The sequence below is a fragment of the Ciconia boyciana genome, chromosome 1 (genome assembly GCF_034638445.1).
Source record: "Ciconia boyciana chromosome 1, ASM3463844v1, whole genome shotgun sequence".
Classification (NCBI taxonomy): Eukaryota; Metazoa; Chordata; class Aves; order Ciconiiformes; family Ciconiidae; genus Ciconia; species Ciconia boyciana.
Window position 1 is genome coordinate 2942837 of NC_132934.1, and position 27213 is coordinate 2970049.

Sequence of the window (27213 nt, forward strand, 5' to 3'; positions counted from 1 at the left end):
AGCATGTTATTTGCACATTTTATGACTCTCTGCTGTATTATTCAAGACATTAACAAAAATATTGAATAGTACTAAGCCCCAGAGAGAGCACTCAAAAGAGCCATTAGATAAATCCCTTAATAGCAAACCCTTCATAACTTCTCCTTTCCCAGCCAGTTGTTTACCCCACCTCATTACAGTTTTATCTACACCATAGTTCCCCAACTCAGTTATGAGTAAAAGCGTATGAAATGCTAGCAGAAGGCTTACTGTCGCCAGGACATAGGCCACCCACTGCTCCTCCCTCCTCCACGATCCCTGCCATCAGCTCTTGGAAGGAAATTAAATCAGTTGACAGCTTATGCTTCACATACAGCAACAGCAATTCTTCCTCTGATTTTATATATTACTTAGTTTATAGGTTTCTACATTTTTTTGAGAAGTCAACGTTCAAACAACTGCTTTAGAAGTCCCTGGGTTCTCCTCTTGCTTCCCTGACTCCTTTTTTAAAAGGCTGTGTCTAGATTTTCCTTTTTATGGTTTTCCAGAGTCTCCTGAGATTTTTGAAAGATATTATTCTCCTTGGATGAAGGTGTTGTTTATGCTATGATTATCACAGAGCAGAAGGGAGAATAATGATGAAGACCAAGGGCAAGTTAGGGGGAAAAAAAGAAAAAGACAGAGATAAAAATAAAATAAAACACCACAAGTCCTCTAACCCCCTCATTTAAATCCAGCACTGTTCTTAAAGGGAAGGGGAAACTGGACAAGACCCACTGAGAAAGCCCAGTAAAGTCTTGCTGCAACTCAATCCTTGGTTAGACCTTGTAGAGTGGGAGTCTGTAGTCAGTACGTAACAAAGAAAGGGGGGAAAGGGAAAAAGAAATACATGCACACATTGAAAGAATAAATCAGTGAATTTTGGAAGCACTGTATCTTTTCATGTCGTAAAACATAATCCGCCTTTAAACTACTGAATTGCAGAAAAAAGTTATCCCATAATTGCTACACATTTTGCCTAGGATTTGTATCTGAGGCTCCTTGCATTGTCGTTTGTTAACAGCACGACGTATTCTTACACTTCTCTGACAATACACAATTCATTTCTTTTTCAGCTGCTTAGCAGATGGCATGCAGGAAGCCTGGTTTTCTGTGGCATTGGTCCTCACAGTTGGTTCATCTCATGTATATCGCAAAACATAAGCTCTGGCTGAAGCATCTCCCATGGTGAGGTCATTCACGGTACCGCTCTCCTCTGTAGGTTTCTATGCAGTTATTATTCTACGGTCTTTTGCTCAGAAGCAACACTAATCAGGTCACATATCTACACCAAACCTGTAGAAATGCCCAAAGCTAAATTTTAATCTGCCAGTCAAATGTGAATTCTCAAAGTTTTAGAGAACGAAACTCAAGACAATACAAAAGCTCTCACATGGGCAATCAGGCTAAAAATGACACCAAATCTAAACTGCTACTTCTATTCTCAGCATGTTTTCTGCATTTAGGATTTTTTTTCTTTAAGATTTGGTCTTTATTTTCTCTGGATGGTCCAGATCTACTCTGGCCACTTCTCTAACAATGAATTCAGTATTAACCTTCCAGAATGAAGATTATAAAAGAGGACAATATCCTCCCCACACATCAACCTATCTTTACTTACTTTGGGCCTGTCAAGTGGCATTGAAGAAGGTGTATGCAAAACAAACATTAAAAATGTTTTGTCGTTAAGTTACACGGTCTTGCACCACTGGATTTCATAGTACTTTCTTTAGATTTGTCCAACTTTTCAGGTAAGTATTGATTTCCTCAGACTTGAAGTCATTTATGGTACTGTAGAAAGAGAGATATAGGACGACAGCTAGTACAGACTTGGATGAAATTCTCAGCAAGCAGAAAACGGAACCCAGAGAGAAGCATCTAAAACACATGGATTTGATTTCTCTATTTAAATTTGATGTTTGTCAGGTAGAGCAGACAAGGAGTTTCATTCATTACCTTCAGGTATAAATCTGCCCATAACAAGCTGGTGGGAAACACAGACTGTTGCAACATATTTTACGACCAAAGATCTACTCAAGTGCCTGCATTCTTTAGGCCATTTCCAGTTATAAATTTTAAACCCATAAAGCGATAATAAATTATGAAGATCATGGACCTTGGCAGAGTGAGTTTTGATTCAAGCAGCAGTTCCTCCATTTAACTGCAGTCACATGAAAAACCACCACTTTTTACCCATTACCTGCCTCTTAGCTGTGCTAAAGACCCTTGTTTCATGTTCTTGGAGCAGGAAAAAACAGGAACTGCCACCAACCCTTCCCATGCCACCCAATATTTTATCATGTTCCTCCTCATTTATTCTCCTCCTAAGGGAAGCAAGCCCAAATTTTTCTACCTCTCTTCAGATGACATTTTGGAAGTGTGCTATGATCACCCCTGCACCTCTCCTAATCCCTTCTTGTTCTGCAATACCCTTCAAGATGAGCACAGACACCTACAGATGAGGCTCGCAGCATTCATTTCTATAAAGGCAATATAGAATTTAATTTGATATCCATCCTTTCTAGTTTAGACCACAGTTTGCACATTAAGAGTAGACTACCATTGAGCTTTCTAAAAATGATACCCCCTTTCCTGTCTTTGGCTAATTTAGAACCAAGGAAGCTCAACAAAAAAAAATTCTCTTCCCCCTCAATAGACACTTCCTAACTTATTTAAATATCTCACAGATTCATCAGTCTCTTCTTGTCCCAAATAACTCTAAAGATTTGTGGCAGGTTTCAAAATTTGCTGTCCTCCTGCACAGACCTTTTTGAAGACCACTAAAATAAGCCTGATAACCACCACAAGAGTCATCAGAAAAAAAGAGTTAACCTTTATTCTTTCCATTATGATACTTTTTCACTGAGTGTTACTTTATGTCCCCTGGTCAGTTTTTAATCAATTAAAAAAAAGAACCAAACCAAAAAACCCCTGCATTTTAACCACTGGCTACTTTGATTTGTTGGAAAGTTCTTTATCCCTTGCAAGTGCACTAAGTGAACTATATGGGGGAAAAAAAAACCCCAAAAAATCCACCACCACCAAAACTCACAAGAGCTAATTTTTCCCCTACAGAAATAATTTGTAGAATCTTTTATACACGTAAATACAACATTTCTGCTTATTCTCCAATCCTCAGCTGGAGGCTTTAAGGAGAGGCTGCTTATCTTTTCTGATATCTCAGTGACTTCATACTTCTCCTTCCTAAAAAAGTCTTCTGACATACTGCCTTTGAGCTTCAATTAATTTCAAAGTTCCTTCTAAAGCCTCTAGCTCTGCCTGTATGTCTTTATTGAAAAGAGTTTCTGGGTAGCTTCCTCGTCTACACTCTCAAAACTAAAGACTGGTTTCAGAGAAATCATTTAGCTTTCCCGTAATGTTTTCTTTTTTTAAACACATAATCTTGTACAATTCAACAAAACCACGATGTCTTCTGCAGGCGTCTTGCTTTTAACGGTCTAAAGATGTATCAAATAGATTTGATCCCTAAAACCCACAACGGTCGTCTTCACTTCCCTCCTACTGACTTCTCTAAAAAAATATTTCAGCTTATTAGCTTTCCTAAGGCTTGATTTCTAAATTTTAAAGTCACTTGTGCCAAATAAACACACCTCCAACCTTGGCAGCCATACTGTTTATCTATTTGCTGTTTTACTTTATGTTCAAAGGAACATAATTCCAAGACTGGACAAGTGAAAACCAGCAGCCAACTAAGAGTTTTGCTTCCTTTGCCTGTTGAGGACTCTGCAATTTAGCCTTTTACTTTACCTCCTTTTCTGTCCATTTTATTATTTGATACTCAGCCTGCTCCTCTGGATGCTTAACATAATTATACTCTAGGAACTCCTACTAGGCAGCTCAAATTATTTATTTTGAACCAGCCATGGTACACTATGTCAGAGACCAATCCAAGGTTTAACCTAAGAACTGCTTTGCTCCTCCCGTGGGCTCTTGAACTGGCCATTACACAAAGACAAGGTCTCCATCAACAGGTTCTGACTTTTCCACTTACCCAACTTAAACATCAGGAATGGAGGATGGCAGCTACCACAATTTTGTTAACAAGTGCTGGTCTCTGATCTTTTTAAACAAATAAAAGAAAAAAAAATACACTCCATTTCCACTCCTCAATCCACAGACTAATAAAACCTGCTAATACACTTCAATTTTTACAGCATAGTATTTTTGTCCCTATATGTGGTCCTCTCTACTCTGAATTTTTATCTCACTAGACAGAGGAATTCTTTAAATAAAGCCATGTTCCTCCACCTCCTACAAAAAGTCTGTCTTCCATGCATAGTCTGCAAACAGCTTTACAGATTTCCACTGACATTTGTCATTTCACCACCTTTGCATAACGCACTCTATAATTTGGTTCTCTCGATCACAAGGGAATCCAAACACCTAATTTTTATTTAACTTGTTTTTTAGTTTTATTTGGTATCTATTTTCATTCAGTTGCTTCATCTTTAATTTTTATGTAATTTCATGCATCCTCCTTCTTGCAATATGTTGTTGTTTGCCAGTGATTTGTTCACTGATGGGGACAGTTAGATAGCAAATATTTACTTTACTACTGAAGACAAATATTTGACATCTATCATCACCCAATTTTCATACAGATAAGAAAATAGTCCCTCTTAAATTATCGTGGCAACTAGACGCATCCACACATCATCCCATTCATCCACCCCTGACTGAAGAGCGATCGTTTATTTTAGGCCTTTTCACTTGTAAAGAAACAAAGAGAGAAAAATGTTAGAATTCACTGTTTTCTTTGTCACTGACCTACTATCTTTAAGATCATGTATTTAAGTTCTACTTGCTGAAAGGGCCCATTACCCATTACTCATTTTTTCCTCTTAAAAAAAACCAACCAAACAAACAAACAAAAAACCCCCCACTTGCTCTCTCTAAAAAATAATAAGCAAAAAATACCCTTTACTCTGTGCCCTTAATCTGTTAGGTCACTGAGTAGCCTTGTATCAGATTTTATTAGAAAGATGTCTCATGCTTTCTTTAATTACTACTTACATTCTGTAGCAAGTTTTCTGCAAAATGTTCCATTTCAATCAAATTGCCTCAACCCACACCATGCTCCAAGTCAGCTTTTTAAGCTGGATCAGTGGGCCAAGGCCAATTGTATGAGGTTCAACAAGGCTCAGTGCCGGGTCCTGCACTTGGGTCACAACAACCCCATGCAACGCTGCAGGCTTGGGGAAGAGTGGCTGGAAAGCTGCCTGGTGGAAAAGGACCTGGGGGTCTTGGTTGATAGCCAGCTGAATATGAGCCAGCAGTGTGCCCAGGTGGCCAAGAAGGCCAACAGCATCCTGGCTTGTATCAGAAATAGCATGGCCAGCAGGACTAGGGCAGTGATCGTCCCCCTGTACTCGGCACTGGTGAGGCCGCACCTCGAATCCTGTGTTCAGTTTTGGGCCCCTCACTCCAAGAGAGACATTGAGGGGCTGGAGCGTGTCCAGAGAAGGGCAACGAAGCTGGGGAAGGGTCTGGAGCACAAGGCTGATGGGGAGCGGCTGAGGGACCTGGGGTTGTTTAGTCTGGAGAAAAGGAGGCTGAGGGGAGACCTCATCGCTCTCTACAACTGCCTGAAAGGAGGGTGTAGAGAGGTGGGGGTCGGTCTCTTCTCCCAAGTAACAAGTGATAGGATGAGAGGAAATGGCCTCAAGTTGTGCCAGGGGAGGTTTAGGTTGGATATTAGGAAATTTTACTTCACTGAAAGGGTGGTCAGGCACTGGAACAGGCTGCCCAGGGAAGTGGTGGAGTCCCCATCCCTGGAGGTATTTAAAAGCCGTGTAGATGTGGTGCTTCGGGACATGGTGTAGTGGTGGACTTGGTAGTGTTAGGTTTACGGTTGGACTCGATGATCTTAAAGGTCTTTTCCAACCTATACGATTCTGTGATACTGTGACTACTTCTGAAGTGCCTTAAACATGAATGTCATAGAAGCTGAATAACCTTTGGGTTCAAAAAGTCTTCCCTTTTTGGGGGGAGAGCCTACTAGTTTTGAGAATCAGACTGTATTTAAGGAAAAAAAAAAAAACCCACAACAAAAAAAAAAACCCAAACTCCTCTACTTTTTCCACAATATTCTTCCATTTAATTTGACTACTTGCTGTACATCAACTTGGGTGCCTCTCTTCCTATTCTTTCTCTTGTCTATTTAGGTTTCAGGTAGGACTGTGGTTTCTTGGGAATCTGTTCACCACTACAGGAATTCAATTTCAGTGGGAGCTTCCCGATGCATCTGTGCAGACAGCCTGGCTTTCAATGAGGCTAATGCATGGACACAGAACACTCAAATTCTTGGAGCAATTAGATGCCCATGTCTTAAAAATCAATTCTCTGTTTTCACTGCATACTAATATTGGTAGGGCTGAAAGCATAGGAGAAAATGTTGTTATCCATTCACATATGGAAACAATATAGCAGTGACACAGGTGCCTGGCTCCATTAGTATACCCAACCCCTTCACTTTTTGAGGAATGACATTTTTAATCCCCAACATGACAGATTTTGTTAAACAGATAATGAACTGTTATCCACAGATCACCCCATTTGCAAGCTGACAAATAGCAGAATATAAATGACAACTTTATTCATTATCCTCATAGTCCAGAAGTGACGGAGATATTCAATAAACACACAGAATTCCCTTGAGCTACTCTGAACCTTGGAGATTCAGGCTGGGCTATTTCCCAGTAAAGACATGGAAATCAGCTTCAATCACCTTCTGAAAAAGGTTCTACCTTAGCTTATTACAAAAATATTGTCTTCACCCTGCAAGGTGCTGGGCAGTCTGGCCATAAGCCAGCAAAGCACTTAAGCACACTCACAACTTAAAACATGTGAACGGTCCCAATCACGCCATACATCTAATTGCTTTTCTGGATTAGGGCCAAAGTACTCGGCACATTGTAGATCAAGACCTCACTGACAACGCTGATATCCCCATACATGCAAATCTCAGGCAAAACAACTCCAGCAGCATCCTTGAAGCCTGTTCCCAGCTGCTGCTCTATCAGTCTGAACACCAGATAATAACAGATAATTTCTAAACTATTAGTTCTATCCTAGGAATGAAACGTTTAACAAGAACCCATTCAAATTCTGATAGATTATGGCACATGGATTAATCACTTATCTCTGCAACTCAGAACTTGCTGGTCAATAATTGCAAATAAATCCCTCTCCACCTCAAAACGCTTCTTCTACCTTAAAGTCTGCACAAGGAGGGTTTTACTGATCAGACAATTACTAAATTGAATCTTTTGCTGTTCTGCTTTCAGTAAATGGTTTGTAGAGGAAGCCCAAAATGGAATATTAAAGTTAATTCATAATATAAGATTTTTTTCTAAACAAAAACCAAAACAGTTTTCCATGCTGTGCTGAAAACAAAGCCTACCAAAGAGACAGAGATGCACAAAGTGACTTTAATAAAATGACAACTCAACAAACAGGAATATCAAACCTCTTCAAATCAGGTTACAGAAAAGATTTTAAATGGTCCTCTAGATCTTAGGAAGCACAAAACCTTCTCTGACCAAATGACTTTCAATTCTTCACAACTGCATTCAGAAGAGGAAATCATCACCAACACAGAAAATCAATAGGAAGTGTTCCAGACAATAATGCAGCAGTAAGGATGGACCAGAACAGTAAATTCAGGGAAGACAGGAGTTTGGGGAATGAAGTAAACAAGTGAGCTAAAAAACAAAATAGCTACCGAACAGTCTCTGCATCCATCTGACACTCAAAAATTACATGTCCGTTTGTTTCATCAACCAGACCATATGACAATAAAGATCTGAAAGGATATTACAGGAACAAATCTGCCAAAGAAAACAAAGGGTCTATATAAATAACGTACCGGAGAATTTAAACATTAAGCCACAATAGCCTTTACATTGCCTTCCACAGCTTTTGGTTTAGCACACGTTATTATAAGGCAAACTATCCACCTTATTTCAAGTGAGCAACTTGTCCAGGGTTGTACAGAAAACCAAACACAGAATCAGGACTGACTCACGCTGTTCTCCAACCTGATACTCTATCTGCTACAGCAAGTCCCTCTTCAGACAAGAGGAGTCTAAAAACACCGATTAATGCCTTAGAAAAACAGGCAATTTACAGGCTTTACCATTAAGATTTAAATACAAGATTTTCTCATTCTGTGCAAGGAAGCAACAACAGCAAGTTGCTTGTCACTGTACACTTGTATATACAACTTGCATGAATATTTGTAGTTAGAGCATGTCCTTACCCTACAGTAATACACAATGTACAGCATATAATGGATAGTAAAATCACTAAAAGCATGAACAGATTAACATAACAAAGGTGATCATAATCCAAGCATGTTCAGAAGCTGAGGGAGAAGCAACCAGAAATTTGGGTGTAGAGGAGAAACTGTGGGTGGGTGGGGAGGTCACACCTGGAGTGATGTGTCCAGTGCTGGGCTCCCCAGTACCAGAGAGACACGGACATACTGGACAGAGTCCAGCGAAAGGCCATGGAGTTGGTGATGGGACTGGAGCACCTCACATATGAGGAAAGGCTGAGAGAGCTGGGACTGTTCAGCCTGAAGAAGAGAAGGCTCAGGGCGATCTTATCAATGTGTATAAATACCTGCAGGGAGGGTGCAAAGAGGACGGAGCCAGGCTCTGTTCAGTGGTGCCCAGGGACAGGACCAGAGGCCATGGGCACAATCTGAAACACAGGAGGTTCCCTCTGAACATCAGGAAATGCCTTTTGACTGTGAGGGTGACCGAGCACTGGCACAGGTTGTCCAGGGAGATTGTGACATCTCCATCCTTGGAGATATTCAAAAGCCATCTGGACACGGTCGTGGGCAGCTGGCTGTGGGTGGCCCTGCTTGAGCGGGAGGGTTGGACCAGATGACCTCCAGAGGTCCCTTCTGACTTCAACCACTCTGTGTGATTCAGTGAAACACAAAAGAGACAAAATGTGGCAAATAAGAAAAAAGCATGTCTTAAACCCAAAGGCTCCTTTAAAACAAATGCAAGTACCTGGGGCCACTCTACTGATGATCAAATTGAGAAAGTCAGCGCTGTTTAAGAGAAACTGTAATTTAGACCCCACTTCTTTTGTCCAAAGGGATGGTCAGTCTCCCATCAATTAATGAGCCATTTTCAAGATTGCGAAAATAAGCTGAGGTTCAGCAAATACTTCGTGGAAATCATTTCAGATTCATTAAGTACTCCAAGTCAGTTTTATTCTGCCAAGCCAGCACATAATTTAAGTGAAGTCTCACAGGCAGTCTTGCTGGCCGTACTTGCAAAACCAAATTAAGCAGGTGCATAAATGCCAGCATCATCAGGATCTTACTGAGGTGCTGGGACTGATATTATTTTAACACAACCATCAGACTCTTTAGTAAGGCAAAAAAAGGACAACTATGAACTCAATTACAGCCCAGTGCATCAAAAAAAGTTCACATTCACCCCAAAACCGTCCATCTTTCCCCTTGGATGGATTAGCCATTGCCTTTTTTTTTTACCCCTTCCCTAGCGCCACACAGACACAACACCCCCAAAACCCCCAAATTTGGCACTCAAAAGGAGCAACAATCCCTGTAACCATTGTCAGTGCAACATAAGCATTTTCACTGGGCTACCGCAGCTCGTTCAATACTATGTACAGCCTTTTCAAGCTGATAACTACATACAATAAGCTGAGCTCCAAAGTTTCGATTCTGTGCTCATAAAGGTATTTTAAATACTCTACAGACCTTCAAGAAGTTTTACCTTTCCAATATCGTAGCCGGGACTACAGTGAAGATAAAGACATTTTCAGCAGGTAGAATGCATGGACACATGATGACAGGAAAGCTGGGGGTGTGAAAGAGCCCTGTTCAACACAGAAAGGAATCGGAAAGCGGAGAAGTAAAGGAGGTCTTCAAAAGATCTTTTGTCCACAAGATAGCAAAAAGTTTACATAATTTTTTTGAAAAAGTTTGCTTCTCCGCTCCCATTCCACTAGAATTTCACAGAATTGGGATTATAATCATACTACTATTAAACTTCCTCTGCATCGAGCTGGAAGAGTTGCAAACAGTACCATATATATCTGATTAAACCGTTCAGCACTAGAGAGGTTATTCCAAGAGTAAAAGCACAAAAAACCCACTTAAATACCACCCACTCCCTTGTTCTTCCCTTGCCAAACACGCACATGGCTGCACATAACTTTAGCAGTCTCTCCAAAGCTCTAAATTATGTCTGTGTAGCAGACTGGTGTGCAGATACAGGAGTTCTTTGGGTATTGATAAATCGGGACTATATCGAGGAAATAGACTGACCAATACCTGAAACTGCTAATCTCAAGCTGGCTCTGGAACATCTGTCCTGCAAAGCAGCTGGCGTCTGCAGGACCATTTGAGGGATCTTCTCTTTTAAAACTGAGTTTATCTGCTTTTTCTCATTAAAGGTATGTTTTGTCTTTGGTTTACACTACAAAAACCACATACTAATGTCTGTTCCCCAGCCAGGGGGGGAAAAAAAAAAAAGTAAATTAATGTTTCCCCTAAAGTTAACTGTATTGCTCTACCCTGAATGTATTTGCTCACCTCACTACTCTTGTTTTCCAGAACCTACCCCTTCATCAGACACCGAGTTACAGTTCTGAGGGGGCTGCAGCTGAGAGATGTTAAAGGGATTCGCATTCCTTCTACACAATCTTTCAGAATGAAGCCAAAAACTTTCAGAATCATTAATACGGCACAGTATTACGCATCCAAAAGAATATGTCCCTAATAGATCATGCAATAATCTTACACAGACCATGAAGAACTATTACAACTTATGCAAGAGACTGGGTTTCTATAGCATCAATTAATATGTGAACCTTTATCTTTAAGGAAATTGTTAATTATATAGATCACAACAAAACTAAATGCAAAAGAGAAGAATGTTTAACAAAACCTTCAACCTGAACCCTTGGCCTTAAAAAAGCACTAACAGAAAATGCAAGGCTAGCACTTCTCACTAATCGCAGGAGGCTGAACTGTTGGGAACACATAGCACCAGTTACAGGACACAATGAACGATCCACTCAACGTTACAATGGAGACTTCTTGAAAGGCAGAACGTTTTTGTGACCTTGGAGATAAGTCTCATAATCTCATTCTCATCTGCACCTGCAGGATCCCTTCAACTCAGGTATTTGATGTTTGGATTTTCGTTCAAATGACTTTGCAGAGAATGTCAATACATGTTGAGGTGGACTGTAAGAACTAGGGAATCATTTTGCTTCCGCTGGTGTTTGACAACAGAATACATTTAAGCCTGTCAATGCAAAAATTCAGATTAACATCTAGCTGGTTTTCAGAAAAAGCAGTATATATAAAGTAAAGGGAATACAGGCATAACAGTACCTATGAAGCATAAGTAACAAAGAACATTTCTCAAACTCAGTCTCTGAAGAATATTAAACCAAAGAACATTATACTGAAAGAATCACTGCTGAGAAAGGAAAGCAGAATTTGGGAATATAAGGACCAAATTCTAACCTGCTTTATAGAACTTGCAACCTCAGAGAATTTAAAGGAATCACAGAGGTTGCTATTAAGGGAAGACTGACTTCTAAGTTGCTGTACAAATTTCTACAAGTCACATCTTCTGATCTACATATACTCAGATGCATTAAAGTACCTGTTGCCCAGAGATGCAGAGGCTTTATTCATCCTTCCAAACAACTCTGAGATATTAAGCTTTGAAAATCACAAATTAATAATTAGGATAAAGCATAAAGAGAATCACAGTTCTACTTTAAGCAAAGCGCTAACTAGCTGCTGGTATGACAGTCCTGTCTTGAACCACACCACGCATGAAGTTAGCGACAGAAATCTCTCTCCTTCAGTACTACTTCCCACTACAAAGCTGAATCAGAAGGATGTTCATATTTAGACAGCAACGTGACGCTTTCTAGGGGCTTGGCCTATCCCCTTACCAAGAGCAGAACCGAAACCTAACCACACACTGAAAATTATTTTCACACTTTAACTGTTGATAGAAGTGTCCCATCCCCTGGAATCCTTATTTTGCTCAGTATTCCTCTGCGTGTGAAGGCAAAAGTGCAGATATCTGAAACATATTTACAGACCTATTTCCTAACTGCTCAAGCAGCGGATGTTAAGTGCTGAAGAACTGAAAGGCATGCAGTGCCCTGAAAAATCAATTGTTGTTGAGATGAATGCCTCAAAAACATGGCACCTTAAAATTCCACCTGTCCCACTGGAAACAAAAATGTCCTTTACAAAAGGTTATCCAACTGCATTCACCTTGCAACGCAGAAGGAAGCTGAAGCTTCTAGAGTGAAAATATGGCTAGCTTGAAAAGAAAAAAAATCTACAATTGCTTGTCTTACACGATACTGAAGAGCTGCAAGCAACACAGTTTTAAAAAGAACGAACCGATACAAACACATACGCTGCTGCTTTCCATGGATGGAACTGCAAGAGTTGAACTGCATGTCTGGTACCACGCTGCAGACAAAGTGAAGGACATGGCTAGCTTAATCTCTAGTCAAATGCAAGGATCTGTACATACTAGCAGGGAGCTATTAGCAGCACTGTTATGGAGAGATCACAAAAGTTTTCAGAACACTCTCCACCCCAGTCATCACAACCACGGATTTTTGGTAATGCCTTAATTTTTCCACATTAGGACCAAGATGGGCTCTAAAGGAAAGACACCATCATGAATTAAGGCAAATTATCAAGAGAGGTTAGCGTGAGAGAACAATTCAAAGGCACCATCGTTTATCACTTTGGCAGGTAACGTGGCTGGGAAATGCAGTTTTTCTAACAGGGCACCAGGCATGTGACAGACTGATTAAACAGCACGAGAATATAGCACCAAATCATTGTAATAAAGTGAGATCATCCTTTTATTGTGTCCTAGCTAAACACGTGTAAATCTCCTGGTTTATTTCACAGAATCACAGAATCGTTTAGGTTGGAAAAGACCTTTAAGATCATCAGGTCCAACTGTAAACCTAACACTGCCAAGTCCACCACTACACCATGTCCCTAAGCACCACATCTACAGGGCTTTTAAATACCTCCAGGGATGGTGACTCCACCACTTCCCTGGGCAGCCTGTTCCAGTGCTTGACAACCCTTTCAGTAAAGAAATTTTTCCCAATATCCAATCTAAACCTCCCCTGGCACAGCTTGAGGCCATTTCCTCTCATCCTATCGCTTGTTACTTGGGAGAAGAGACCGACCCCCACCTCTCTACACCCTCCTTTCAGGCAGCTGTAGAGAGCGATGAGGTCTCCCCTCAGCCTCCTTTTCTCCAGGCTGAACAACCCCAGGTCCCTCAGCCGCTCCCCATCAGCCTTGTGCTCCAGACCCTTCCCCAGCTCCGTTGCCCTTCTCTGGACACGCTCCAGCCCCTCAATGTCTTTCTTGGAGTGAGGGGCCCAACACTGAACACAGGATTCGAGGTGCAGCCTCACCAGTGCCAAGTACAGGGGCACAATCACTGCCCTAGTCCTGCTGGCCACACTATTTCCGATACAAGCCAGGATGCCATTGGCTTTCTTGGCCACCTGGGCACACTGCTGTCCTTTGTGACTAAAAAGGGAAAGATTTTTGATATTAAGCTTAAGGGACCACTCCAATTTATCTATTTACGGACCTGCTGGGAGGTGTAACTGATTTGTATGATTCTCCCTGTCATATGTAGCAACTTCCAACTGCCTAAGCCTAGGAGAGAAAATTAATGACACGATTAACCTTTCTGCAATTGGAATGAATCAGATGAGAGTCCTGTTCGCACGTTCATCTTGGGTATCGCACAAGGCCACAGGTCAGTCCTTGGAAAAGACAGCAACCAGCCCTTCATCTTCCACCTTTCCACCTGACCTCCTGCTCTGAGCCTTTTCCAAAGGAGGTTCAACACAAGAGACTCCGCCATCAGCAAGGCCAAGCAAACAGTTCCCCTGTCTATTAAAATTTAAAAGTTACACAAAATGTTTTTTTTCTTGGAGGTTTACCCCCCTCTAAAATAATGTTATTATAATGCAAAATTAGATCTGGGATTTTCAAAAGAATCTAAAGTAATTAGTTGCCCAATTCCCACTGGATTGCCAAGGGAGTTAGATCCTAAATGCCTTTGGCTCTTTTGGAAAACCCCATGATCACAGAAATTCATACGATGGCTCAGTAAAAACTACAGAAAAACAAGTACTGAGTTGAGCACAGAGTCATTTTATACTCACTCTACAGGGCCCCTCAGCTACTACTACACTGAGAATAATAGGCACCACCACCAAGTTTTTCCACCAAAAAAGCTTTGGGAAACAACATTTCACCCACAGAAACCATGGTAGAAAATGATCAATGTCATTACGTCACACTGTAATACTAAAAATAAAAGACAATGCTCCAGTAAAGAAAAGCATCAGAACCACATCACTCAAAACCACATCATCTAAGCTAAGCACACATGTATTTTTCATTCTCTTCTCCTAGTGCTGCTCTTTGATGTTTATTCAAGCCTATGCTATAAATGCAAAGCAGAGGGAGTCCAGCTTTTATTATTGGAAAGAATGAATTAACAATGCAACACATTTTATTATTATTTTAATCAGTTTCCAGCTCACAGCTTCACTGAGAGTACACCAAGAATCACACATTTCTTAGGCCTTTTCCAGTAAATGAGGACCCCAAAGAGCTTTACAAGGCATTTAATTACATACTAAGAGTAGAACGACTGTATGCAGGCCACATTTAATTAACTAATTCCCTCATCTCCCACTTTTCTCAGGTGAAAATGGGTTTCCATGGTTCCTAGCATGGACATAGTTACTGTCTTTTCCAGCCGTTTGCTTACAAGCAACAATTAACATGTGGAGTCTAGAATAAATACTGCTGTTATTTTTGCATACATATTCTATATTTTGATAGATATGGGTCTTCCCTGTTCTTCAGTTGGGTCTTCAACACTGCAGCACTTGAAACTGTATATAGTGCTGTGCCAAAGATGCATATTCAAAGAACAGGGAAGAGAAAAATAAAGGGCTTATCTACAGACCATCAGCTACCAGCAGCCTTACGGAGGGCTACCACCACTTGTATTTGTTGCATGGAATAGGAAGCTTCAACACCCAGTCTTACCAACTTTGATCACTGACTCATCAACCATAAATATGGCAAACTAATTTGTAACGTGGAACTGAAGAGCAGTCTTGTCGAGCCTAGAAGCTCAAGCTGGATGATCGCAACGGAATGAATTTGCATACGAAACCGATGCGAGACCTACCATCTCTCTCAAGTTTGCACATCAAGACAAGAGCAGCATTTGGAAAGGAGGGAAGGGAAAGACTACAAGTACGAAACACAGATCTAGTAAAAACGAAACGTTTTCAAGTTGCTCCTCCTTAAAGACGCAAGGTATTTACTACGGGCAGAAGACAGAATGACCACAAAAATAAAGTGCCATCGGTATTATTTTTATCACTCTGGGGGAAACAGGATGGTTACAGAAGATTCTCCGGTTTCTTTTTAAAGGTTCCTAGTGGTCAGCTTTTGAAGCAAATCTTCAAAGTTTCAAGATTTAACAGAGGGAATGCAAATTTCAATATTGAAATTTTACTCTTTTAAATTGGAAAATCCACTGTGGTCCTTGGCCTACCAAACCTGTAGGGCCACTGACATCAGGAAATGATCAGGCTTACTTCTCCCATTCCACACTTGCTCTGGTCTACCAGACTGGCCAGCATGGGGCAAATAGAGAATTAAAATAATCATGTGCCTTGAAACGAAGCAGTACTGACTAAATCAATTCTGTTTTCCAGCCTTCACAAGTTCAGGATTTGGGCTCTTCTGTAATCATCAAGCTCATTTTCTCCTGCTCTCTCTAAGCGCTCTATTTTGCTGGCCGTGTTTGGTGAAGGCATATTGGTTGGGAGTTCCACAGGGCACAGCCTGCCAGGGAGAAGGGGTTTGCAGGAACACACTGTACAGTTATTTAGAATTTATGTAAATCCCCACATGAAGTTCCATTACCTACTGCTGGCTCTGGGCCAGTCAAAGCATGTAGATGTACATGCTATGTGGTTAGATCCCACTTCGTAAGGCAGAGAAGCGTGTATTTCATATTTAAAACTTCATTTTTGGTGTTGCAAATGACAAAAGGGTCCAATCAGCAGGCCCCTCATACCTTTACGTATCAAGAGCTAAAAAAGTTGCTGATTAGTAAACCTTCTCCAAAGAGTCTAAAAGCACGTAAAACCAACAAAAAAAAATAGAACTACGTTAACCACATGAAACAAAATTAAATTTTTATTTTAGTTGAGGTTTTTGAAATAGCCTTTTTTGTTCATTAAAAAAAAATGAAATTAGAACATTTGTAGTAGAGAAATAAAAATCAGCCCATTTCAAACTCTGCCTATGTCATACTGGCACTTTTGAAGCACACGACATCGGCACTTCCCACAGGGAAAGCAAGACAGAACAGAGGTATGAAGTGCAATTCAGATTTTCCATTTCAGCCACCGGAATAGAGAGAAAGCAGCTTCTCCCAAGTTTATTTCTGACAAATCAATCGGGATACTTTTTTTAAAAAAATTCATGTTTAGATGTCAAAAAATGCTGACTTACAATGCCATTACCAGAACACCACTGAGTGTAACAGAAGGATTTGGGGGCGGAGTGGGGTTGGTTGTTCTCAACGTAATTGGGAGTTTGTCATTTCCTGCAAAGCACGCAGGCTTCAGGCTCTTCAGCCTCTCTCAGTCCAGAGATCACCAGTGAATCATCAGCCACTTGCTGGTGGTTTGTACGTACTTATTTGCACAATATATATAGAAGCAGACCCTCTGTTCTCTTACAGCTGAGTACTTTGGCTAAAACTTAGTGAAAGCCTTACACAGCTGAAATTGCTTAAGCCAAAGAATAAATGCAAATTAAGTAATTAAGAAAAAATATTAAGGCTGATTCTATGCTTAAATACTTTCTCACCATGTCTTGCAGTCATGTACATACCCTCAAGCATCACAGTCCAACGACTTTAGATTCAAGTCTTCATTATCTGTAACCAGAGTTTGCACTATCCATTGAAACACTCATGCATATATAAACCTAATGACATATTACTCAAAAATCACTGACAGCTATTTGCAGACTTCCTAAATAAAACCACTTCAAAAGGCAGCTGGTCAGCGCAACCATAAAAAAAAAAAGTACAAAATAAAAAAAATATCGAAGCCTGCAGATCATCAGCAAAACAGTCATCTCCAATTTTTGTTGGGTGCTTTGCATATTCATGTCCTGATTCTCAGTGGCGCAGAGCATCCATAATGTCAAGAGAAACAAACAAACAAAATCTTAGAAACTCTTACTAAAAACAACAAAACCCACACACAATATACTCCCCTCCTTCTACAGTATCAAACCAGGCACACCAGAAATAATAGAAATACTTCCAAACCCTTCCGTTTGTTTCACTCATTCAAACATTAGCTCCCCCATGTGTAAAATACAGAATGGCATCACCCTGGCGAGATCAGATGACTAAGTCACTTTGATGATGAGAAGCATGCTGTGAAGTAGATGTTCCTAAAATGTTTTATGTATACTACTAGTGATACACAACACATTTCAAAGTGGTGCCTATGTGTCCAGAGCTGCAGCAGCGACAGTTTCCAAGTGTATGTGCGCAGACTTGCAGTTGCCTTCGCAAGTGATAAGGAGCTGCTGTTATCCCACCTACAGTCTTAGGTCCTCACATAGGCACGTCCATAAATGCTGGCACCTTCTCTTCTTGCTCGGGCCCTGGAGCAAGGCCGAGAGCATGGTGTTGATGAAGAAAAGGAAAGAAGGAACAAAGATGGGGGGAGAAGTGTAAAGGGATGCATGTGTGTGAACGGAGAGCAACAAGAGGCAAGTAGCACGGCTTGCAGAATGAATGAGAAAGGCAAGAAGACATTAACACCCTTGCAGCCCCTTCTGAACATAACGGATAAAACCTTGACAGTTTCTATCTGAACAGGGCTGAGCTTCTTGACACACGTGGCCAGAGTCCTAGGAGTTCACTGCTAGGGGCTCACCTACAAACATGCCCATCTATGAGCAAAAAACAAGGAAAATAAGATAATGGAAAGAGAAATTTTATAAAATATTTTTGCTAATGCAATTCTGTAGTTTTCTACGTCACAAGTAATTACTGGAAAAAAGCATGCAGGCCCTCCAAAACAAAGTTGAGATTTTATATCAGGAAAGAAACAGCAAGAGCTGGTAAACTTCAGGAAAAAAAAGATTCTGCCTTACAGTTTTGTAAATGTCACGCATGGTAAACACAACAATACACAGCACAAAAGCAGAAAGGCTTTTAAGCAAAACAGTTTCCAAACATTTCCCTTGGATATCAGCTACTCTCTAACATTAGCAGGAATTTGCCTGCATGAATCCCTCATGCACTGCTGTCAGATTAGATGTCTTGCAGTGAGGACACGATGAGCGTTTGGCCTTTTCCCGTTCACAGTATTTTTATGATGCTAGTAAGAGTACGACTCACTGCCTTTAAAGCTAGTCACACAGGGACTAAGTGTGAATAAGCTCAGCACATCAAAAGAGACGTGGTTTTATAGTCCTATAAAACATGTCTACAAATGCTGATGAACTACTTGTAGTCTCCCCTAATTCTAGCTGACAGCAGGAATAAAGTGCAGCGGACATTGATAGTAACCAAAAAAAAGCAGCACATCAGACCTAACAAAACCGTTCAAGAATCTAGGGAAATGGTTAAAATGAAAGACACTGCACATATCTGCAGCCAAGATTCCATTTCTTCTACATCATCCCATTAATTAACAGGTCCAAGAAGATGAAGGCTAACAAGCAATTTCTAGGCTGGAGATTTTGCACGCTTTATTTAGAATACCCATATTCCTGTTGGCAATTTGAAACACAGACTTCACATCAGGTGTGACGGCCACTTCACAACCTTCTTAGCCCTTCTCAGCAAACCTTCAGCTCGCAAAAGAAAGGCTTCCAAGTGACATCACAGGAACAAAGGCTGCAAAAAAAATTCTGTGCTCTCAAATTGTATAAATTAGAAAGCATCTGACAGTGGCCCAGGATTCAAAGGCACAGGTTTCATTCCAACTGCCAAATATCCGAGTAGGGAACATGTCATTTCCCCATTCTGTCTTCCCAACCTTTTCCTCACTGCAGGCTTTCTCTCAGCCTAACACCTAGCAGAGCTGACTTCTACTTTCACAACTACACTAAACAGCTTTTTCAACTTATTTAGTGCTGGGGCTCTTTACAAGAATTTGTGCACCTTTTTCCTCCTTCCGAAGGCCTTCTAAGTATATGCTTTTAACTCACGTGGATTTAGCCACTTAAATATTTAGGCATAAACTCCAAAAACCCTTTAAAACTATAACTTTGTAACTGTGCTCAACTATTAAAAGGAAAAGCCATCTGAAATGAAGAGCCCTTCAAGTACGGAGCAGCTTGATGCTCTACAGCAAGGACAGAAGAGGTAGTTTTTTCCTTGCTCACGTACCTGCAAACATTTCAGCAAATGAGCATATCTTTTTTAAAACCTCCCAAACCATAAGCTCGGTGACCTCTTCTGCAATAAACTGCACAAGTGACTGTACGCTGTTCAAACAATTCATTTTTACGCAGGGCTTTATCTCTTTGAACTTTAGAGTAAACGTTAGTGTTTATGAAATACATTGGATCAACAGCTCCGGGATAAAAATTACTCTCGAAACAAAAGCTGTTAACGCAGTAGTATTCGCATAAACTTCTGCTGTGTCATCATGCTAATATAGCACAGTTCGGTTAACAAGGACCGTTCCCAGGACAGACAATAATCCAATGTCCATGGCCAGCTCAGCTCTGGACCTCTTCCAGGTACCTGTTACCAAAGCAATTCAGTTACTTTTAAACACACTTCACTTCAGCCAGAATCATCCAGTTAAAGAGAAAACAGATCGATTTTGTGCATTTCTACTTCATATTCTTTGTTTTCAAAAGGACAGCACGCCATTGCTATCTCGTCCTTTGCCCTTCTAGCTGCATAATGCATCCCAATGCTATGAAATCTCTTTGCACTTGCTGACACACTTTTTCACCTTTATCAAGGTGATTTCCACCATCCCGAATTCCAGGTGCACCTTCTTAAGAGCTTAAAAAAGGTACCAAATTACTTTCTGTTTCAAAATGTAAGGAGAAGACTTGAATTATTAGGTAAGTTGGAGCAAATCTATACACATTTTAACAGAGAGGGGAGGCGAGACAGTACATACCTTCTTGGTAAGACCAAAATTTAAAGAAATACCATCCTGCAAAATAATCCTGTCCCTTCCTAGATTCAGAAAGATGACACTCTTCCTGGACCATAAACTTTCACGGAAATTCTCAGGCTCTTAGTAGTACATATTTGCAGAAAGAGAGAGTTGCGTAACACTCACTGCACTGGATTTCTTAATGCATGCTCTGAGTTCACTTCAAATAAGAAACGGGGGAAAAAAGAGTGCCAAGTGACCTGCTCTAATTATCTAAATTCCATTTTTAAATATCATCATCCTGGAGAATAGAATGCTCTCTCTCCCTCCTTCCTGCACCCAAGATTGACTGAAACTGTATTTTTGAAAAGCTGCAGACAAATCACTTTCATGACCATCGTCCTCTTGGCTAAATGAGAGACAAGCATTAATGAGACAAACCAGTCAGGAGTCCAAGGGCATCAGTTCCACACATTTAAGTCCATTTAAAAGGAACCAGAAAGACTGGCAGGCACATTATTTTGAGGACAACCACAAAACCATTAAACTTCTGTAAAGAGACTTTCTGAAAAATAACACTACTTTAGGTTCAAAATATTATCTGGTGAACTGCCCAAATCCAACAGCAGTTTCATATATTGCTCTGACTTTTCAACCAGTATTTATGGCATATTAACACTAACACCTCTCATCCAAGAATCTTATTTTACTTTACAAGTATTAACAAATAGTTCATTCATCCTTTAAATGCAAAGCTTCAGCAAAAAGAGATTTGGTTACCTATTTCAGGGGACACTTATTTAACTGAAGAGTCAGATAGCATCATGACTGCGGAGAGATTCAGAGCTCACGACTGGACATCATTCCTAAGTTCCTGTTCTTGACATCACAAACCATTTTCTTAAGCATTTTGCGTGGCTGTCAGACCTGTGCTGAGCCACCCAGGGTAAGAGCAAAAACCACCTTGTTTTTGCATGAGCAGGTACCTTGAGGTGCTGCTCCACACAGAGGCTTAGGCTGATGAAAGCTGCAGTTGCCAGGATAAACCCTTCACTTTCCTTCTTCACGGTGCCTTCCCTCTCGCTCTCTCCTGTGCCAACACTGACACAGTTCAAGGACCTGAGCAAGCAGAAAACGCAGCCAGCAGAAAATACTTGGCCAAATCAACTCCCTCAAATTAGATTACTGTCGGGAAAAGGAGCAACACTGCCAGAGCAAGGAAAGCATCCTGGGCTGCGGAAGAGGAAGGAACAGCATCACAGCACAGCTGGCTTACATCTGCATAGACTGACATGGAGTTGAACCCTCTACACCTCTTCCATGAGGATGTAGTGGGGTAAATTGAGTACTAAGACTGCTGAACTCCACTGTCTTTCCCCTGCTCACCTGTGTGCCTAAGAGGACCATTAATTTTTGCCATTAATTCACTTACAAAATCACAGAGCGGCTCAGCTTACAGCAGCAGAGCCGTGAAATATATCTCCAAGTGCTCTAGCAGTCCTCCCAGAGAAGTACGGCATAGCAAATACAATTTAAGTGCAGCTTTTCAGCGAGATCGCTCACGTTGCTGGCCGCCAGACCTAACTGTGTACTGCAGAACTACTCCATCTCCCTGCTCAAATCCCGCATTCACGTGTCATTCCTCTTTATAAGGAAGGATGTGTCACACAGCCTCTGGACAGAGGAGCATCATATGCAAAGAGAGAGGCTTTCTCGACCAGTAGTTTCTGATATCTCCAGCTCTGCAGCAGCAGAACTGTAGTGCGTGGGCAGACAGTAGGCTTCAATTTCTCCTGTCCCAGTTTCCTTATAATGTTTCAACAATGTTTAGGCTGCTAAATCACACCATTTTTGGAAAACGCCTGAAAGCATTAGACAGAAGACCCCAAAAAAGGAAAGTAATAATTGTCAGTGTCTTCTCAGTAGATAGACCACCAGACAGCCTGCATACTTGTGCTGCTAAAGATGTATGTCCCAGAGCATATGTGTGATTTTTCCATCTCTTTTGTAGAAGCAAGAAAATAGATACAGACCACTATCAAAAAATTGAGATCCATCAACTGCAAATACTACTACTACTACAAAAGGAGAGAAGATCCCTTCTTTGGAGGCAAACAGCATCAGCCTAAGCTGAGAACAGGATTCTGAGTACACATGGAGATGTCTTTGGTCTCTTCTCCAGCAGCCTGGTACTGCACTGAGACAACATAGCTGACAGGGTGATCATCCTACCACTAGAGAGGTGACATTTCTGAAGAAGCTGAATGAACACTGGTATTATTCAGCAGGGACAGATGCCTCTCTCTCATTGTGGTATCAAAAGACAGTGCTAAAAAAAGGTGAATGAACTGTTAAAAGTTCCGTGCTATAGATAACAGCAAGGAAGATCCATCACACCAAGTGTGAGTGACTGCTATAGGACGTCCACCAGTTGTCGGTCCCCCGACACTAATACACCAGGGCAGAAAAGCCCTTATCTGGGCTAAGGAGATTTGGCCTAGACTGAAAAAGTAAAACACCACCGAAAGACTATGCTGCACCCAAAACCTTTTGCCTTTTTCCCAGGCGTGTACACCACTGTGCCTTTCACACAGCATAGCCTTCATAATTTAGGATGGGATGATGCTGCGTATACACTGAATTGTGCCAGAAAAAACTCAGAATTCCTTCATTGCATTGTCCTGAAGCAACTATTCATGTCAGTACATCGCTAACTGCCATTGTAACACAGCTCACAGTTCTCTCCAGCCGAGCACTTGGCCCTACAGTAATTACGCTCTTCAGAAGGATATTCCACCCACTCCTACACTGAAGAGCTAAATTAGCTCCATGCATAAAATGCCAAGTTAAAATTTAAACAAGTTTCAAATCTCTCCTGTTGGTATGGCAATACAACTACAGGCTAAGCTGGCTCCGGTACAAGTAAATAACTTCAAACTGTGTTTTCCTGAACAAGGCTGCTCTAATATTTTGACAAACTGATTTTTTGTTTGTTTGTTTTCTAGCACTCTGGTACCCAACTCCAAAAGGTCACTCTGTCTTCCTCCTGACGAGTTCAGTACTATTCTTCCATTCTCAGAGAAGGTCAAAAATATATAATATCTGCATGTTCAGTATCTAAACATTGCACAATGTTGTGCCACTTATCTAATACTACACCACAGTGCTCGGTGCAGTTATTTTAGGAGGCATTCAGAAATCCAGCTACAAAAACAAGCTGCTGAAAACAACACACTCACATTTCCCACAAAGGACAATTTCCAGCCCACCGTGAGCGTACATTATTACTTTTGTACAGAACTACAGAGATAACCTTGCTGTAGCGTGTTTCACATGCAGAGATGCACAATGTACATGTGCAAAAGATTATCCATGTGAATTGCAGTCATGTGATATTGTTCTAGCATGATGAATAAACTTCACTCATTATGATCTGCAGGAATTGCATCGTTTCCCTGATGCACCCCGCCATGAACCCACTTCCTCCAAATTTTCATCCTCCCCCAACAGCAGGCACATTTAAGTAAACACTTTCAAAACTGAGTTTTCTGCTCCCCCTGCCGCAAGCGTAAGATGCCCTCTCAAAAAATTATCCTCATTTGGAAAAACAGGAGAGAAATAATTTAGTCTTGGGATCAAAGGTTTTCTTACGCTGTAAGGTAAAAAAATTTTAATCCACTCCAATGAAACTAACGTACAAAAAACCCATACGATTTTGAACAAAGAAACTGAAGATTTCCTCCTTTCCATGTCAGTCAATGCTCATCTCTTATCCCAAAACAGCAAGAGATTATGGATCTTGAAGTGCTGCTTTTATGCATTGTAAAAGCTCTTTTGGAAGCTTTTCTGACTCCCTCCGACACCCGTGCTGTCAGGCCAATAGCAACGAAACCTTTACAAGTGGGTTGTTATATTTTTCTTGGCACGCATTTTATAGAAAGCTTGATAAAATATTTTCTCTCCAACACGGAAAGCACATTCACTCTCAATATGTGCACACCTACGCATGCTTCTGTACAGAAGTTTTATCAATGTTGTTTGGGAATAGCCAGTATAACTCGCTCCCAATTTCACCACTGATGAGGAACGAAACCATCACAAGCTCTCACTGATAAGAAGGAATTGCCAGCCTTGTCATTCTACTTCACTGAAGATAAAATCTTGGAGGATTCTTACTCCCAAGGCTTTGTCCTCCTGGAGCAAAGCCTGCAGAACTCAAAGCTCAAAGTTTTTTGAGACCTCATGGATGACAGTAAGATGGTTGGAGGTACCTCATGCCAACCCCGTTCCTCATGTCCTTAAGTTTAATCCTTCCCTTTAACGGGGCCAAACAGCTTCAATTTTATGACAGTCTTTTGTTTAGAAAACCCATCATTAACCTCAGGCTGGACATTCCCAGTCACATTTTTGCAAGAATAATATTGAAGGGAGGTGAAAATTTGTACCATGGAGAAAAAAAATATCAAGATTTCTTTAATAAAAATACTAACTCCTCTAGAACGACAAGTAAGTGGGTAAGGAGACAGTGGACGTGATCAAAGGTCCATACCTTACATTTACCATATCCAAGAAGGATCTAAATTCACACCATGCACACAGTTGGCTATATTTGTGTAAGCAAAAAAACCCTGTGCATCACTGCACAGTCAAACAAGCCTTTAGAGCAACAGCTAAATAGACCTGTGCCCTACAATGAAAAACTGTGTTAGAGTAGGAAGCAGAGAGCATTTTTCATGAACAGGCCAGAGGTGGAATGACCATCATAAATCTTGCCACCTCTTGTAAATAATGCCAGGCTCATTTCTTTGACCTCCTCTATCAAATAGAAGGTGAGGTCTACATCTGTGTACTATATATAAAGGCAATTCCAAAATAAATAAATAAAAAAAAGTCTAATGTGCATGTGTTAGCCTCACAGCAAGAATGAGAGAACAGACACGTGACACTTGATAGGTCTGCTGCTTGTGAGAGTCTCGGATACTAAGGTGATAGGCATGGTACCAGAATAAAGCCTAAGCAAGGTACAGCTTTAGTACGCTACAGTTAAGAATAAGAATCAAATACGAATTCCCTGAAAACATGCTGGCAGCAAGTGTCTCAGCTGACTATAACCACACCATAATGACAAGAGAAGACAAGCGATTAGAGCTGTGACACTTTATAAGACAGGCATGACATGGTAACACAGAACAAAAATGTCACTGTTTGAAAGCTTCTGATAAATCACTTGGTAGGCAAAAGGAATCAACCTTTCCATACACCATAAGGATGAATCCACAGAAAGTTTCTCGCTGATATTTAAGCTCTCTGGAGTTTAATGGTCTGTTATACATGTGGCCACTTACCAAAAATCAAGACAAATTCCAGCAGAGCTGTCTCTTAAGTATGACAGGTATTCTCTGGTGTTCTGGTTATAAAAGCTGTTCCAAGCTGAAAATGTGCCCGCCAGAAGGATTCTTACCTGCAAGACATCTTGGATCTTCACCCACACATCAACCATGTCATAGAGCTTGATATCACCATCATACTGGCTGCAAGGAGAGGCCACCGTTTGCTGAAGGTGTCCAAGTACGACAGAGTGCGCAGCAGCCACAGCGTTGAATTTGTCAAAGAGAAGCTCTAGCAGCTCCAGCAGTAACCTGTAAACCATCAAGACAACCTCCACTCAGTTTCCAGAAGACACCATAGGCACACTGTCATGCAGCACATCAGAGCAGCGGGCCAGAAGTCAGAAGACTGTGACTTCATACCCTCCTTTGTGACAGATGCTGCGTGCAAGCAGGGAGGTCACCTAGCTTCAAACCCTCTCTGGGCTTCAGGTGACTAACTTCAGCTGTTAGCAGCTCGGGTTTGGTACCTAAATACTTCTGAGGATCTTCCTTTTCACTCCCTCCTCTATACCAGAGTTGCTCACCTTTAATGTGTTGTACTTGGGGACATAGGCAAGACAAAGGCATTAGTAACTACACAGTAACTACACTTCAGTACCACGATATTAGAGACCGTTTAAGTTCCCAGATAGAGCCGCAGGCAGGGAGGGAGACTACTTGATTTTCCCCCAGAAGTAAGAGTCTCAAGTCAATAAAAACTGATTTACCCATACAAACAGAATACAGGATACTTATTTTGAATTATGAAATGCATAGTATGGAAGGTTTTAAACAACACAAAAGATCAGAAACCTAAAATGTCAAGCCTCATCAACTGTGTCAGTTATCAAGATTCTACCACTATATGGAAGGAGCTACAGCTGTAACCTCATCTAAATGAACTACACTTCACATGCTCCTATGGCTTCCTTACTGCCCAACTATTGTAACTAATGCATCTTTGCAAAGTCCTAAATATTTTGTGATAAGGCAATGACTCATCACATTTTTTATTATTTGGGAAAAGAAAAATTCTGATTGAGTTCACTGCCGCTTAATGAGCAATTCAAGTACACATGTAACCCCAACAAAATGTGAAGATAACACTTCCCAAATCCATATGTTAGGCACTTTCTAGCTCTGACAGTCTCCATCACATTTAACTGCAGCAGCTTAGGAGTTAGCACATGCTTTCTGTGTCTACCCATCAGAATTTGCTATCCCCAGAGCAGGACAGAAGATCTGCAGCAGAGTCAGAGCTGCACCCGTTCCTGAACCAACACACTTCAGCCTTCTGTGTTAGTTAACAATCACTAATAAGGTGTGCATTCATGCCTCGGCCACTTCATTTCAGAGTGCTGAATATCTGCATACATCCACCTTCATCAGCTGTTTAAGCCAGCAGCTGGATAGTTAACTGGAGTAATTAAGGAGCTGTTGCGCATTTGCTGCTGTTACCACCAGACAGTAAGAGTGGCCTGGCATGATGCTGTGGCTAAAACCACCTACCTTAGCCTACAGCAATCCTAGACTGAAC

The 27213-nt window shown here is 41.0% G+C and overlaps 1 protein-coding gene across 2 annotated transcripts in view; it reads right to left on the reverse strand.

Moving 5' to 3' along the window:
• Positions 1 to 27213, reverse strand: part of EXOC4 (exocyst complex component 4) — a 421757-nt gene that overhangs the window by 324162 nt on the left and 70382 nt on the right. For both annotated transcript variants that reach the window (XM_072857159.1, XM_072857168.1), the window contains exon 7: positions 25769 to 25946. In XM_072857159.1, the coding sequence (XP_072713260.1) occupies positions 25769 to 25946 (178 nt within the window). The remainder of the gene's footprint in view (positions 1 to 25768; positions 25947 to 27213) is intronic.